The 18,582-nt window shown below is 30.9% G+C and overlaps 1 protein-coding gene across 1 annotated transcript; it reads left to right on the top strand.

Annotated features, from left to right (window-relative positions):
- The first annotated feature begins 4,233 nt into the window (after window positions 1–4,233).
- LOC134706060 (golgin subfamily A member 6-like protein 2) lies at window positions 4,234–11,846 on the top strand. The gene is made up of 4 exons (XM_063564770.1): window positions 4,234–4,510; window positions 5,509–5,558; window positions 8,111–8,579; window positions 11,815–11,846. The coding sequence occupies exons 1-4, from the start codon at window positions 4,234–4,236 to the stop codon at window positions 11,844–11,846; spliced, it is 828 nt and encodes a 275-aa protein (XP_063420840.1).
- Window positions 11,847–18,582: the final 6,736 nt, after the last annotated feature.

The raw sequence follows: 18,582 nt of genomic DNA, 5'->3' as shown, positions 1-18,582 counted from the left end.
TTGTTCAGTAAAATGTAGGAGATAGGAAGTCGGGTCTGAGTGTTCTATCACGTTAATAAGTCCTTATTGGTAACTGTCTTTTGACGTAACCGAATTCTGGTGTCTATAACAGTAATACCTATGTATCGTCGTCTTTTTGGTTAGCGGGCTTCTCCTCCAGCTTACTGGATAATGTTATATTCTATGTGTGCATTTGTCTTCTTCAGTAACTCGATGATGTTGTGCAAGGCATGTAAAATTTGAGAACAGTGTTTTTATTGAAATTTAGAAATAAAAAGAAATTTAAATGACATTTATTCTAATTTTTAGTTTCAATATTTTACTTTTAAGGGTTTTTTTTTTCAGAATGTATAACATTATTTGTTGAAAATTTGTAAAAAAAAACATCAATTTCGTACACATTTTTTCTTATTTCTTTTTTTTTCTGTTTGTCAAATTTAATTAATTTTTCTGCCAAAAAAATTTAAAATATAGAATATTTATGCACTTTTTCCTTGGGTTAATAACAATATCTTTTTTTTAAATGTTACAGGTAAAATAAAAGATAAAAATATGACTACAATTCAGAAAAAAACTATAATTGTTAAAACAACAATTCCTCCTATAGAATTGTGAAAGGAAATTGGGAATGTGTCAAAGCGACAACAACCCGACCATAGAGCAGACAACGGGTCTTCAATGTAGCGAGAAACTCCCGCATCCGGAGAAGTCCTTCAGCTGGCCCCTTAAAAATATGTATACTAGTACATTGATAATGGACGTCATACTAAACTCCGAATTATACACAATAAAAAAAATAAAAAAATCATACAAGACTAACAAAGGATAGAGGCTCCTGACTTGGGACAGGCGCAAAATTGCGGCAGGGTTAAACATGTTTATGAGATCTCAACCCTCCTCTTATACCTCTAACCAATGTAGAAAAGTAAACGCATAACAAATACGCACATTAAAATTCAATTCAAGCAAAGGCCGAATCCGATGTCAGAAGATGTAACAAAAGAAAATAAATAAAATGAAAATACTACATAAAGAACAACAGACTACTAGCAGTTAACTGACACACCAGCTCCAGACCTCAATTAAACTGATTGAAAGATTATGTCTTCATCATATGAATATCAGAAACAATCGCTCCCGTTAGGGGTTTAGATCATACTATCATAAACTATATGAGAAGAACATAACCCGTGTCATGCCAACAACTGTTTTTAAATAAATGTGTTAGGTCCGATGCAAAGACCCTATAAGTGAATCAATATTAAAGCCAAAATATGCAATCTTGACAACAGTATCGTAACTATATCCCTTCTTAATAAGTCTTTAAAGTTTTTGTAATCTTTTGAGGTGAATACTGACATTTTTGTTCTTTGCAAAAAATATTACCATAACAGTTTGGATGTGAAATACCTGAACGTATAAGATGTCTGCATGTTGAGTTATATTTACGAATGATGTCCTTATACCGATGATAAAATTTAGTAAATGGTTAAAATAGTTTGTGAAATCAAAAACCCTGGTGTATTAATTTTTCAGTAATACATAAATTTCTCTCGATAAAATATAATACGTTGTTACATACACTAGCGATACTAAAAATTGATAATTAACGATAGGAAATGAAAAATCATCTCTTTTATTATATTTTTTTATATTAAGCTTCCCGTAAATGATATAGATATCAAGATCGAGGAAAGGGAAGTGGTCGTTGTTAGTATTAGCTTTATTTAAAGTAAGTACAACTGGATAAATTTCTTTAGTATACATACTGAAGTCGTCATTACTGAGAGCCAATATATCATCCAAATATCTAAAAGTTTTGTTAATTTTTTGTATCAAATGTTGTTTCGATGAGTTTTTGCTAAGTTTAGTCATAAATTGTAACTCAAAGCAATACAAAAACAGGTCCGCATTAAGTGGTGCACAGTTAGTCCCTATTGGAATTCAAATAACTTGACGATATACGGAATCTCCAAAAGCGAATAAAAATGTTATCAAGTAAACATTCAAGCGAATATATAGTTTCAAATCATGTCCAATTGACATAGTTCTTTTGTTTATTGCTTTTGAAAAATGACCTAAAAGAGTTTGAACATATGTACTCGCATTCTGACTTTTTAAATGCCCAGTTAATTAGGGAGGTGACTTATTTCTTAATAAGAATATGAGAAAAAGTGGTATATAAGTTAGAAAAATCAAAACTTTGAACAGATTCAAAATCACCAATATATACATGCAATTTATCAAGTACTTCAAACTAGTTTTTGAGACTCCAAATATTATTTATTCCACCATTTGCAAAGGCCTATGTTGTCATATGCATGTAATTAAAAGTGGGCAAACCAGGATGACACCGATTTATTTCTATTCAATAAAATTCTTCACATAAACCAGGATTAAAATTCTGTAAACCAGACGTGCGTTTCCTCTAAAGAAGGCTCACCAGCGACATACATATAAAAACAGATAATATTGAAGAGCATTGAATCAAAATTCCGACCTGAAATCGATAAAAAAAAATCATTTACAACGAAAACATGTATTTTCCAGTTGGTATCTATAAAAAAAGTTGTATCCCTTAAAAACTAAATGTCAATACCCTAAAGTCTGATGATTTTATATTACATTGTGACTTCAATCAATCATTATTTCCATTGGATTGGATTGAAAACATTTTGATGGTAAAGTTTTAAACTTGCTTAAAAAATGATTAACTAGATTTTACATTTATAACGTTTGGTACGATCTATTTTCAACACAGCGGGAATTTTCCTTGTGACGTCTGATCTAGAACAAATTAGTCCAAAGTAGGATTGATTGCATCTTAATATCTTAAAAATTTTACCCCGTGTATCAATAATACAGTGTATTTACTGATCATTCGTTTGAAGTATTGAATATCGATTTCCCCTAAATCAAACGCAGGTGATCAATAAAGTTTCAAAAGATGGTATAAGACTTTGTCATTTAGATAAAACATGAGAAGAAATAAACTGTAAAACATTACATGAAATGAATAAAAGAATAATAGTTTTATTGTATTTTTTTGGTGAAATTATCATACAATTTTAATTCATAAATAAAGACGAAAAAATAATATCTCATTGACTTCAAAGAGTTATAAAAAGAACGACGAAGGAAATAAAATGACTACTAGTAATAAAGGTAAATGTGTACTGTCTAAACATTATTCCGTGTTGCATTTTTAGTAGAGACATTGCTGACGTAAGTTTCAAGAGATATTATTCAATAAATTAAAAACACTAATTTTGTAGATATTACCTTACCATAGAACAAGAAAATACATTCACTAGAATGGACTACCCATATTTATTGAATGTTACATATAAACGGTTATTAGATGAAACTTTTAAAATGCAAAATATTTACATATTTCATGAGCTCAGATAAATAAACAAAAATGTGAAATAATGTATTTAGGTTCAGGTTCAAATTCATGTCAAGAGTTAACAAATTTGTGTCTTCCTCCATTTTTGATTTTTAAAAAGTAATAACAATCGGTCTAGAGTTTTAATTAAAAGTGCAAATTTGTGCAAAATGTTCTACCCCCACCCAAATCTTCTCGAATATAAACGGCTTGATAGGGAGCAGAAACAATATCGTGCAGCAGGTCCTAAAAAAATTACCAAATTACATTAACGGCTCTTTTCCTAAAAATGACGTTGGTTTAACCCGACCATATTTGTAACTGTATACATACATGCCCTATCAGTGACCACGTACAGTTGGTTTTTATTATGTTTGCAAGTCGGCATAATTTTGCGATGAAAATGTGTCTGTATTTTTTTTAAACTGAAACTTTAGATTGATACTAACATGTATATTAAAACGTATACCGAGTTCTAAAGTACTCAACGCCACTTGTTAGAATACGGATATCGTGACTAAGTAAATGTAGTATTTGATTGGCTCAATGCAAGTACGTCGCGTTAAACAAAACTTTGGTCTTTAAAGATAAAATTTGAAAGTTTTTGTCACTTTGATATCAATATTCCCCACTGTTAAAAATAAAACATATGTAATATTCCATTTAACAAATATAATTGTGCTTTTGGGAATTCATAAGGAGCAATATACTGCTGTTTTGCAGTTCGACATAACTAAGATAGTTATAATACTTCCGAAACAAAGCTAATGTGTTAAATAAATAAAACAATAACAATTGTTAAAGGGAAAAAACAACATTAAACGATATCTGGTGTAACTCAAAATATGGCTGAAACAAACAAAAGGATTGAAAAGTGTGTTTCTTTCATAAAGGATAACCTGACTCACGTTGATTCTGTTATTGACAAGTTGATTGAATCTGACGTAATACCATTAAAAGAGCGCGATTCTATTGTTTGTAAACCTTTAGAAAGAGAACAGATCCAAAGTTTATTAGATGTCGTTACAAGAAAACAAAAGGGTGACGTTTTTTTGAAAGCATTAGTGGAGACAAAAAATGAGCATGTGGCTGACACAATAAAGTCTGTTAAACTATTTGAAGGTATGATTAAGCTATAACAATGAATCATGTCAATCTTGTTTGACTGTAGTGAATGAATTTGAAATTAAGTATGTTCTTTTTCCAAACAAAGACATTAATCTTCTTCTGTGAACTTGGGGCCATAATTTAACTTTATATAAATAAACAGTATTAGTACTTGTTATGAAGTATTCTGTCTTTCGATTAGTTGTTGATTTTTTATTTGCGAATCACTTAGAAATATCTTTATACATTATCGTTTAGCAGAATAAAAAAGTATTTTAACTTTAAACATGGTCTTTTTATACAGTGACCATTTTCTGTTTCCAATTAGCCTGTCTCTTAGAATATCCAGTCGTGTTAAGGAAGAGATGCTGCTTTTGTTCGTTGATACATGTCGACTAATACTTTATTACTACAATTATTTGCCGAGAAATGTGTGTTTTGATTTAAATCCTGAAAATAAAATAAACTCGAAAATTAATCAGCAAGACGATATCTTAGTCATGAATTGTATTCTTGTCTTCATGTCGAAATAGCAGCTATCAAGTTGAGCGACATAGGCTTATTTGGCCTTTTATTTATAATTCATGATTACGAATCAAAATGATTATCACGAATTGTATAATTCGTTACCACAGATTACAAAATACTGTGATTACGTTTTTAAATCGTTATTAATAATGAATTGTATAAATTTGTGATAATGAAATTATATCCTTACTCAAGAATTGCAAAACAAAAGCTGTGATTACTAGTTCCACAAATTAACGAATTTGTCCTTGTTAACCAATTATACAATTCGTTTTAATGAATTCAATTCGTAACTACGAATTAATAAAACTGTAATGAAAAAAAATCAAAATTATCAAATTTTTTATTTGGTAGTAAATAACATAATTTGTGATAACGATTAAAATTAGATATTTTTGGAAGGTCCTAAATGGGTTTCCATGGTTCATATTACGATATACTTTATTGGAGAAATTGAGTGGTTAAAATCAAAATTATGTTTTCAGACATGACAGAAACGAATGAAAGATCTCGAACATACATAAAAGATGAAAAGGTAAGCATATTAATTACATCACACGTATTTTTGTTCTTTGTTCAATATTTCTACAGCAAAATGTTAACTTGCTAAAAAAAATCTTTCCACAGATTAAAATCAAGGGTTCCAATTAACATAAAAATCGTAGTCGTCTTCGAATTGGAAACTACTTTTGATCGAATAAAGCAAGCCAGCAGTTGAACCTGCCAATAACGAATTATTTGTTTAGGACATGTGATGCAGTTCCACGGCGATTTTTTTTTATAAACATTCATTCGGTTTGGGTTTGTACCAGCCGACAAGGCAGTCAACAATGTGATGGTTGTGTGCCGTAAATGCTACACGGACGTTTTTAAGAATGAAACTTAAATTCATCTACATTCAAGTTGAGCGCTTCATAGAGAGTCATATGGTAAAAAAACATATCATAACAACATCATAGCTTTGGGCCGCTTCTGAACAATTGAAGGTTCCTGCTATGCATTGGTTACCTAAACTACACCCAAAAAAAAACAGAACATATCGTTTCATATTTGCCTCTACAACTTTTCATTGATTTTAACTAGTTTCTATATAACTACTATCAAATAACTTATCTTAGACTTTCGTAATAGAATATATAAAAACAGTGGAATGAACTATTTTTAGATTTTATTTTTATTTTTATATTTCCGTTCTTTTTGGCAGTCCTTTTGATTTGTTGGCAGTTTTGAATTTTGAACTATTTACATTACACTTCCTATACAATTTTATCAAACAAATGTTTTACTATGTGGATAAATGGTCGTTTGATAAATCTAAATGTCACTCATTTCAAGCCTCTCTAATGAGAAGGGTAAGTAAACATAAACAAGGACGTTTGTTTTCTCGTTTGAATTGTTTTACATTTGTCATTTCGTGGCCTTTTATAGCTGACTACACGGTATGGGCTTTGTTTATTGTTGACGGCCGTATCGTGACCTACCTATACTTTTTTTCATTTCTGTGTCATTTGGTCTTTGGTGGAGATTTGTCTCATTAGCAATCATTCATACCACATCTTCTTTTTTCAATGTTACATGGAGATGTAATGAGATGATTGGAGCTGTTTATTTTCTCCTGATAATTTATGTACGTGTTGGCAACAAATAGAAATAAGAACGGAAATTAGGGAAATGTCAAAGAGACAACAACCCGACGAAAGAGCATATAAAGTTATCGGCCAAACTTAGTAAACCTGTCTAGATTGCATTCAATTGATAAATTCAACAACACTTACTTTGCTGAATTGTTCGAACTTATTGATGACCTTCAACCAGTAAGCTAGAGTTTGGTTAAGGGTGATTTAGGCGTGTTTTATTATTAAAAGAAAAATAATGTCAACATTGAAAGTGAAACAAGGGTCAACCGTTAAATTACCTAAATCGATCCCTAAAAACTCATTTCAAAACAGAAAAAAACGATGATTAACATATATTTTTAACCTATCATATGAATATAATCAGAAAAATCCATTTGCAAGGGTTTGCTCTCTATGTATATCCATATTTATGTGTATGTGACTCTCGGTAGTATTCGGAGGTCACCTTGATGGTTAATTAATTTGCATCAAGACTGAAATAAACACGAATATCGGATACATATATTCGAGCCTATGCATTGCTAATTATTTATTTCAGACTTTTCAGAATTAGGATATACTTTGTAGTGTTATAAATTCAGTCTTTAAGTCTTTATAATTAAAATTGATAGAAGTTTTTGATAATTTGTCAAAATGAAGTTTTTATTATGCTTTTTTCATAAATATAATGAAAAGTATGGGTCACCGGACTTTTTTTCACGGTACAGGTTGTGCAAAATTGTCAGATTTTGTATAGATTATGCAGGGAATTTTGTTTGTGATAAAATGTAAACTGCTTGATAGAACTTTAAGTTAAAATGTGAGAAAACAGCTCTTATCCCATGCTTTCAGATAAGAAAAAGAAAAAATGGGGTCACCGAACTTGCTTTTTTTCTACATTAATTCACAACACTTTCTATTATAAAAATAACTACATCTGAGTTATCTCCCCTTAGTTCGCGACGTGGAAAAAATCAAATCAAACACAAAGAAGTTTTTTTTTAATTATATTACATATTACTAAAAAAAATTTGCAAAGATCATCAAATATCTAGACCAACGTTATCTGCTACTTTTTAATCCAAGATGGATGAGGACACCTTTAATATGAGAATTTGAGTCAAATCAGGTGAACATGAATTTGACAGCTAATGCCCCTTTAACTGTAGCTTCACTTATAGTTTTAAAAACACAATGCTGACAAACCAAAAGAACAAAACTATCATAAAAATGATTCAATAATGTATACAAATAGCTTCAAATAAGAATTAAGAAACATATTGCCCAGTTAATACTACATTATTTTTCAATTTTATTACGATCGACATGTAATTGTTTTGATCGCTTGGAAAAATTTATGATCCCTAATTCAAAACATCGTTTTACAATTTCGCAATATTTACTGTTACATGCCAGCAAGCTACCAACACGTGAGCTCATTTCAAATGTTTAATTTTTGTCGACATTATAGAATGAAGATCACGATGAAGCAAATGATAAAGCGCTAAAGGAGCTTAAGAACAAAACAGAAGAGAATGAACGTCTGAAAACGCATCAGAAGAAACTGCGGGAACAATTGGAAGAAAAGGTCAGTCGAATGAGAGAATTAAACAAAAAAGCCATCGAAAGCCAGAATAAATGTAAAAAACTTGAAGACAAAACCGAAGTTATGCAAAAGGAGTTGAATGAAAAGGAAGAACAACTTCTAGTATTAAAAGACGAGTGTGGAAAACTGAAGATACAAATAGATCAAGTGGAACAAAAGTTGAAAGAAAAGGACGAGAAAATAGACGCTTTAAGTAATAACTTGAAGGATGTTTTCAAAGAATTAAAGAATCAAAGTGAGAATACAAAACAGATTTTAAGTGACAATGAACAGCATAAAAAGGAAGTTGCTGAAATGAAAAAGGGAAACGAGGAACTAAAAAAAATGTGTACTAGTATATATGATGAACTCAAAAATATCAAATCAGACAGTAAACCAAATATTTCAAAAAACCGACCTGCACCGCTATGGCGAACAGGAACCTCAGGTACACCTAGATACTTGAAAAAATGATGATTGAAAATTGTGACAAATCGACTTTAAATTCTAAATTTTTGAACGCTTCGCTTTATACAACAATAGATGGAAGCTTAACCAAATAAACGATCTTTTCATTATAGAGTTTTTAAGCAAGAACAATTATTGAATAGACTTGCGTTAAGTTGAACATGGTTGAGGACATAGTAGGCCCAAGACCACAATTAATGACCCCGCTTTTCGTTGTTCACGAATATAGTTCCCTTTAATTATAGTGTATTTTTTCTTTATTTTTTTTCTTTCCCTTTCTCATTCATTTCTTAGCTTTTCTGTGGTGGAAATGAAAGAAGAGAGCTGAAATAAACTTTTGGATGTTTTATTTTAACTGATTTCAATAAGGAAAGGGTGATTAGGCCAGGTGCAAAAAGGTTATATTTACACTTTTCGGAACATCTCTTGACTTGCCTATAGGGGTAGGGATGTGTATTGGCCAAATTTATATGATGTAATGATGCATTTTTTCTGAAAATTGCATATATTTTTGGACTTGTACTGTACATTACACACACAAAAAATTAGACAAAAAAAACAGTCAATTTTTTTTAAATGCGACAAAACGTTATAAAGAAATGATAGAGAAATTAATTGTGGTCTCGGGCCAGTATCCATATAAAAATATATATTTTCGTCCTCAAACGTTGCCTTGCTGCCTCATTGATTTATATCCCACATTTGAATTATTCATATCGTTATCTTCTGATAAAACTGTTCGGTCTACAGTGAACGAAAGACCTTTTCGCTTTCTTGTTCCTTACATGAAAAGCTCAAATCCTCATTTATCTGGTACTTGAATATAGCCAACATGTGGTAAACAGTATGTGGGACAAACAGGTTCATTATGTTTTAGACGAAAACATATATACCGATAAAATAAGAAATTTACAAGTATAATTTACCAACATTAAGGTAAACATATTCAACATATTAAATTTATATAAGATTCCAAACACTCTAAGCGATCCAGAAATAACAAGGGCAATCGCATTAACATTTTGAGGAATACCACAAAATTATCGAACTGTCTTGGATTAAACAACTGCAGAGTGAGAAAATAAATGGCCAAAGGAACATATCTAAAACGCCTTCGGTTGATATCATGAATAAAGTTAATAATAGACAACGTATAATAGGTTTCATGGCAAACGTATCAATCGAAATCAACGAATTTAACATCATATAAGTTATACACTTGATGATCCCCTATCAATATTTATTTAAAACTAAGGGTATGCATAAATTATTATGTGAACTAGCTCATATATCAATTAGTAAATTACATGATATTTTCGAGGAGTGCGATACACCAACTCTATGGATATTCAAGTACAATTACAACATTTGCAACCATAGGCGGCTCCGCCGTATTGACACACCTGAAAATCATAAACGTCACTTTCTGAAAATTAAATATATCAAGAAAGGTTCATTTTATTAACTTATCAAGAATATTTATGACTCTACAATTCAAAACTTTACACTTGCCTTTTTGATAACACAGAACTACTAATTATATATGTCGTAAACATACAAAAAATCTAGCAAAAGTATAATTTTTAATTAACCGTTGGTAATATCAGACGTCAATGTAGAAAATAATAATCCTCTAACTTAAAACTGTGAATCGTGTAATTTAAGATATGATCCCTATGGCCGTGTTATTACGGGAGACGTCGGTATGGTTCAGGTCAGAGAGCCGTTAAAACCTTTTAGAAAAAGGACCAAATATCATCCTTTATCTAAAAAAGATTGGATACAGTGCCGTCTGATCACAAAAGACGCTCTTTTATCGTAATGTAGAAGTTGGTTTAAACGGAAAAAAAGGAATACAAAATATCTCATGTATGAACGTTACTTGTCTATCCCAAATTCATGTATTTGGTTTTGATGTTAGATTTGTTATTCTCGTGGGATTTTGTCTGATGCTTGGTCTGTTTCTGTGTGTGTTACATTTCAGTGTTGTGTCCTCTTATATTTTTAAAATGCGTTTCCCTCGGTTTTAGTTTGTTACCCCGATTTTGTTTTTTGTCAATGGATTTATGAGTTTTGAACAGCGGTATACACACGGTATACTACTGTTGCCTTTATTTACAAGTCAGGAAAATGGCAGTTGTTGTCTTATCGTTCGTTTCTGTGTGTGCTGCGTTGGTGGTTTTTTTGTTCCTCTTATAGTTGATGTATTTTGTAACCCGGATAGTTTTATCTCAATCGATTTTTGACTTTCGAACAGCGGTATACTACTGTTGACTTTATTTGTGGATATTCGAATATCACATTTTGAAATAAATTAGAAATAAAAAAAAGGTACATAATACGTCTATTTCTAGAATAAGGAAATAAACTTCAAGATTTTTCAAAGCAGTTTGTGTTTGTACCGTCCGACAAAGCAGCCAACAATGTGGTGGTGATATGTAGTAAATACTACACAGGCATTCTTAAGAATGTTTAAATTAATCTACATTCAAGTCCGTGAGAGTCATATAGTAAACAAACACATGATAACCACATCACAGCTTAATGCCTCTTCTGAACAATGGAAGGTCCCTTTTTATGTATTGATTACCTAAACTTCACAAAAACAATTATACATTTTTATCCTCTCGGCCTCTAGTAAGTGATCTATAAATAATCATTCGGTGCTTTCAACTAGTATCAAATAATTAATCATGTAGTTTTAACTACAAGTATCTAATTAAATGGTCGTTTTGTAAATCTAAATGCAAATATGTTTGCTGCAACTCTTTTTAAGCCTTCTTTTAATGAGAAAGAAAAATATGCTAGGTATACTTACTGGGTGTGTGATGAGATGATTGAAGCTGTTAATTTTCTCTTTGATAATATTTATAAACGGTTGTATTCCTATATGCACTACTCTAAAAGCAGACTTGTACAGTTAAGAATACGAGTATATGACCAAATTCAGTAAAAATTTGTATAAATAGCATTTTATTGATAAATTCAACAACACCTACCTTTATCTGAATAAAAAAATTTCGTGACAAAATAAAGATTTTTAAATATATATGCTGAAATATATCTTGAGGAACTTTCTTTAAAAATATCAAATATAAATAGTAATAATTTTCCATTCCTAGATTTAGATAGTTCAGTCTTCACGGGAAACTAAACACTAAAGTTTAAAACAAAAGGGACAATTTTTCGTTCCATATTGTTAATTATCATTTTTTGGATGGTGATGTTTCTCTCTATGGCACTATCTTACAATGAATATATATCATTTGTTCACAATGCCCTTGTCTGATGTGACATTTCGGATTTTAATGAACGTAATCTTTGGATTGGAAAACGTAACTATTACAAGCTAGCATATCCTTATTTTTACAGAGATTAAATAAACTTATTATATAAGGTTACCAGTTCAACACTGTGATTGGATCTTTGAATATCGTTTTTATTGGTATTTGTATTGATTTTGTTATCAGTAGACTAAAAGCAGACAAAATAATATTGTAAGTTACACATGTACATACCTGGCACTATAATCTGTCTTTACCTGTTTCATGGCATTGCACAAGGTCATACTTTTCTCTGAATGTTTAAGTCATCTAGGGATGCACTAGTAACTGATCACGTCCATTCTGTGTTTTTTGTTCTATGTATTTTTATCTGTATTCATCTGATGGGTAAAGCCTTTTTCAACTGATTTCAATAGTTTGTTCTTATATTGTTCTGTTACACCAATGTCAGGGGAAGGGTTGGGTGCCTGCTAACATGATTAACCCGCCACATTCAGTATGTGCCAATCCAATAAACAGCTGCGCCAAGAGCACATGATACGCCCGACGTCTTATGTGGAAGTTATATGCAATACCCACAAATAGTTTCTGAGAAAGTTTTAAGCAATAACCATATATAGTTTTTGAAACACGGCGGGAAACCCCCCACCCTGGTTTTTTATTTTTACAAAAAACTAAATATCACTAAAATAAAATTTTGAATCAAAAGCAAAAAGTATAAAGATCTTTAGATTAATATAACAAAGAAGTGTGTAAAGTTTTAAGCAATAATCATAAGTTATTTTTGAGTTACGGTGCGACATGTAAAAAATAACTCCCCTGTTTAACAAAATACTCAATAACTCAAAAATAAAATTTTGAATCATCACCAAAAAGTATACAGATCTTTAGATCAATATAACAAAGAAGTGTGTAAAGTTTTAAGCAATAATCAATTGTTATAGAGATACGGCACAACATGTAAAAAAAAACCTCCCCCTTTTTTACAAAATACTCAATCACTCAAAAATGAAATTTTGAATCATCATCAAATAGTATACAGATCTTAAGATTAATATAACAAAGACATGTGTAAAGTTTGTAGCAATAATCATAAATCGATTTTGAGATATGGCGTGACATGTAAAAAAAAACTCCCCCTTTTTTACAAAATACTCAATAACTCAAAAATGAAATTTTGAATCATCACCAAAAAATATACAGATATTATGATTAATATAACTAAGAAGTGTTTAAAGTTTTAAGCCATAATCAAGAATCGTTTTTGAGATACAGTGTGACATGTGAAAAAAACACACCCCTGTTTTAGTTACAAAGTGCCGTAAATCAAAAAATTTAAATCTAATTTTCACCAAAAAGTATAATGATCATTTGACCATCATAAGAAACAACTATATTAAGTTTCATGAAATTTGGATAAGTCGTTCTCAAGTAACATTGCGACATGTTTAAACCTTTAGAAGTCAATTTCTGTGTCATTTGGTCTCTTTTGAAAGAGTTGTCTCCTTGGTAATCATACCACATCTTCATTTTTACATTAGACACACTTTTGTAAAAATGTTAAGATGAATAATATAAGCTGGAAAACATAAACACAAAAAGAAAATATCACTTCATAAATTTAGTCTCTTTGAAGTGTTTCTCTCTTTACACATTCGCATACCATGATCACTCAAAACCAAAGCTGTACATTCTGTACAAGTACATAAATATATGTATTTTGTGACCAACGGATAAAAAAGTCATATTCATATATAGTCAGGTCCAACTATTCCATAGAGACTTGAAGCCTTCAGTTTCTTCTTCATTTGATAAAAAGAATGCTACCAATGGCGAGTTTAGAAAGATTGGTCACCATAAATCATTCTGTTCCAAAATGATCATAAACACACATGTATTTTCTTATTTCATTTATGTGTATAGAGAGATAAAAACGTATTCCATACATATATGAGTTGTTGTTTTATACCATATCTTTATAGGTTTTTTTTTGTTTTGGTTAAAATAATGGATCTATTTGGTTTAATCATATCAATATATTTATACATGATTAAGAGCTATAGTAAAAGTCATGTGTTTTGTTGAAAAGTTGGGTTTGTTTTCACTGAATGCTACACTGTTAGTGTTGGTATTTGATTGTAGTGCTTTCAGCTAGCAATCACATACTTATTTTCATTTTTATTTATTTTGTTTGCAGGTTTTCTCTTCAAATGCTGCAACAGCAATTAAACTGCCAAAACAGATAAAGTATCCATTTCTATTTTTTTAATGCACGATTGAGTTACAGTTTCTTGTTTAAAAAAAAGCTCATGGCCCTTGCTGCGAAAATGTTGCATACTTTTTTGCAATAAATATATCTTTCTGCAGATAAATTCCACATTTTATAGGTACAAATTTGATTCACATTATGTGTCAAATTGATAATGGGAATGGGGCATATGTCAAAGAGACGACATCAAGACCAAGGAGCTGATAATAGCGGATGACCACAGAAAAAATCCTACGCCCAAGTGGGTTTCAGCTTGCCCCTAAATAAAATTGTGTACTAGATCAGTGAAAATGGACATCATACTAAACTAAAATACATACAAATGAACTTAAAGTAAACCAGATGCTCCACAGAGTGCAGCTTTATACGACCGCAGAGGTTGAACCCTGAACGGTTGGGGCAAGTATGGACACAAAATTCAAGCTGGATTCAGCTCTAAATTTGGATTGTGATTAAATAGTTGACACAGCATAGGTTTCTGACACAGAATGAATGTGGTCTAATGAACTTAAAATTTTTGTTTTGTCTTTGAGCAATTCACTATGCTGTTGAATATTAATCCTCTCAAAAAAATGTTTGAAGAAATTTTCTATTTATTTATAAAATCTAAAATGAGAAAAATTGACCCCCCCCCCCCATTTTTTTCATATCCCCTTTCCCCTTTTCCAAAACTGATCTCAATTCAAATTTCTAATGGCCCCTTACAATAACTACTCATTTAAATACATCATAAAATATTAAAATGTAAAAAAAGTGCTTGTTATCACTGATGGGTAAAGATTGTTTTAATTTATCAGTTGGTAGTAAAAGTGAATATACATTGTATATTGTATTAAACAATGATCATTCAACTACTATTCTGGACAAAGAAAGATAACTCAAATTTTCACAGAATATTGAAAATTTCTTGCTATTGCACAATATTGTGTAATTAGATATTTCTTGCCATTGCGCAATACTGTGCAATTGAAAATATGTGCCATTGCACGATACTGTGCAATTGAAAATTTCTTGCTATTGCACATTACTGTGCAATTGAAGATTTCTTGCTATTGTGCAATACTGTGCTATTGAAAATTTCTTGCTATTGCAGAATACTGTGCAATTGAAGATTTCTTGCTATTGCTGAATACTATGCAATTGAAAATTTCTTGCTATTAAACAATACTTTATATGATAATTGGGATCCTGATTTGGACCAACTTGAAATCTGGGCCCATAATCAAAAATCTTAGTACATGTTTAGATACAGCATATCAAAGAACCCCAAGAATTCAATTTTTGTTAAAATCAAACTTTATTTAATTTTGGACCCATTGGACTTTAATGTAGACCAATTTGAAAACAGGACCAAAAACCAGATGCTCCGCAGGGCGCAGCTTTATACGACCGCAGAGGTTGAACCCTGAACGGTTTGGGCAAGTATGGACACAACATTCAAGCTGAATCCAGCTATAAATTTGGATTGTGATTAAATAGTTGACACAGCATAGTTTTCTGACACAGAATGAATTTGTTCTAGTGAACTTAAAATTTTGTTTTCTCTTAGAGCAATTCACTATGCTGTTGAATATTAAAGTTTAAACCTCTCAAAAAAATGTTTGAAGAAATTTTCTTTTTAGTTTTGAAATTTCAAATGAGAAAATTTAAACCACCCCACCCAATTTTTTTTTTTCACATCCCACTTTCCCTTATTCCAAAACTGATCTCAATTAAAATTTCTAATGGAGGTTGCAATAATAACCACTCATTTTAATTTACAAGTTGGTAGTAAAAAGTGAATATACATTGTATATTGTATATAAAAAAGATTTAAGTTGTTTCTGGACAAAGATAGATAACTCCAATTAAAAAAAATCTTGCTATTTCACAATATTGTGCAATTAGATATTTCTTGCTTACTATTCTGGACAAAGAAAGATAACTCTAATTAAAAAAAAATTGCTGCTATTACACAATATTGTGCAATTAGATATTTCTTGCTATTGCGCAATACTGTGCAATTGAAAAGACTTGCTATTGCACAATACTGTGCAATTGAAGATTTTTTGCTATTGCTCAATACTGTGCAATGGAAAATTTCTTGCTATTGTACAATACTTAATATAATAATTTTGGATCCTGATTTGGACCAATTTGAAAACTGGGCCCATAATCAAAAATCTAAGTACATGTTTGGATTCAGTATATCAAAGAATCGCAAGAATTCAATTTTTGTTAAAATCAAACTATTAAAGTTTAATTTTGGACCCTTTGGACTTTAATGTAGACCAATTTCAAAACAGGACCAAAAATTAAGAATCTACATACACAGTTAGATTTGGCATATCAAAGAACCCCATTTATTCAATTTTTGATGAAATCAAACAAAGGTTTGATTTTGGACCCCGATTTGGACCAACTTGAAAACTGGGCCAATTATAAAAAAACTAATTACAATTTTAGATTCAGTATATCAAAGAACCCCAAGGATTCAATTTTTGTCAAAATCAAACTAAGTTTAATTTTGGACCCTTTGGACCTTTATGTAGACAAATTGGAGAACAGGACCAAAAATTAAGAATCTACACACAGTTAGATTCAGCATATCAAAGAACCCCAATTATTCAATTCTTGATGAAATCAAACAAAGTTTAATTTTGGACCCTTTGGGCCCCTTATTCCTTAACTGTTGGGACCAAAACTCCCAAAATCAATACCAACCTTCCTTTAATGGTCATAAACCTTGTGTTTAAATTTCATAGATTTCTATTTTCTTATACTAAAATTATGGTAAGAAACCCAAGAAAAATGCTTATTTGGGTCCCTTTTTGGTCCCTAATTCCTAAACTGTTGGGACCTAAACTCCCAAAATGAATACCAACCTTCCTTTTGTGGTCATAAACCTTGTGTTTAAATTTCATTGATTTCTATTTACTTAAACTAAAGTTATGGTGCGAAATCCGAGAATAATGCTTATTTGGGCCCTTTTTTGGCCCCTAGTTCCTAAACTGTTGAAACCAAAACTCCTTTTGTGGTCATAAACCTTGTGTTAAAATTTCATAGATTTCTATTCACTTCTACTAAAGTTAGAGTGCGAAAACTAAAAGTATTCGGACGATGACGACGCCAACGTGATAGCAATATACAACGAAAAAAATTTCAAATTTTGCGGTCGTATAATAAGGAATCTACATACACAGTTAGATTCGGCATATCAAAGAACCCAATTATTCAATTTTTTATGACATCAAACAAAGATAAATTTTGGACCCCAATTTGAACCAACTTGAAAACTGGACCAATAAACAAAAATCTAAGTACATTTTTAGATTCAGCATATCAAAGATCCACAAGGATTCAATTATTGTTAAAATCAAACTAAGTTTAATTTTGGACCCTATGGACCTTAATGTAGACCAATTTGAAAAGGGACCAAAAATTAAGAATCTACATAGACAGTTAATTTCGGCATATCAAAGAACCCTAATTATTTAATTTTTGATGAAATCAAACAAAGTTTAATTTTGGACCCTTTGGGCCCTTATTCCTAAACTTTTCGGACCAAAACTCCCAAAATTGGTCCCAACCTTCCTTTTATAGTCATAAACCTTGCGTTTAAATTTCATAGATTTCTGTTTACTAATAATAAAGTTATGGTGCGAAAAACAAGAAAAATGCCTATTTGGGCCCCTTTTTGGCACCTTATTCCTTAACTGTTCAGACCTCAACTCCCAAAATCAATCCCAACCTTCCTTTTGTGGTCATAAACCTTGTGTTTAAATTTCATTGATTTCTATTTACTTATACTAAAGTTATTGTGCGAAAAACCAAGAATAATGCTTATGTGTGTCCTTTTTTGGCCCCTAATTCCTAAACTGTTGGAACCAAAATTTCCAAAATCAATCCCAACCTTCCTTTTGTGGTCATAAACCTTATGTCAAAATTTCATAGATTTCTATGTACTTAAACTATAGTTATAGTGCAAAAACCTAGAAAATGCTTATTTGGGCCCTTTTTTGCCCCTTATTCCTTAAATGTTGGGACCAAAACTACAAAACCAATGCCAACCTTCCTTTTGTGGTCATAAACCTTGTGTTAAAATTTCATAGATTTCTATTCACTTTTACTAAAATTAAACTAAAAGTATTCAGACGACGACACAGACGACGACACCAACGTGATACCAAATTTTTAATTTTTGCGGTCGTATAAAAAACGTACAAGACTTACAATAGCTAGAGGCTCCTGACTTGGGACATGCTCAAAAATGTGGCGGGTTAAACATGATTTGTAATATGTATAATGAAAAAGATGTGACACTAATGTTTTAGAGGTTAAAAAAGTATTTTCTCAAA

The sequence above is a fragment of the Mytilus trossulus genome, chromosome 2, assembly GCF_036588685.1.
Source record: "Mytilus trossulus isolate FHL-02 chromosome 2, PNRI_Mtr1.1.1.hap1, whole genome shotgun sequence".
NCBI classification, from domain to species: domain Eukaryota; kingdom Metazoa; phylum Mollusca; class Bivalvia; order Mytilida; family Mytilidae; genus Mytilus; species Mytilus trossulus.
The sequence above is the reverse complement of the archived record's forward strand: the minus strand, read 5'-3'. Positions and strand labels throughout refer to the sequence as shown.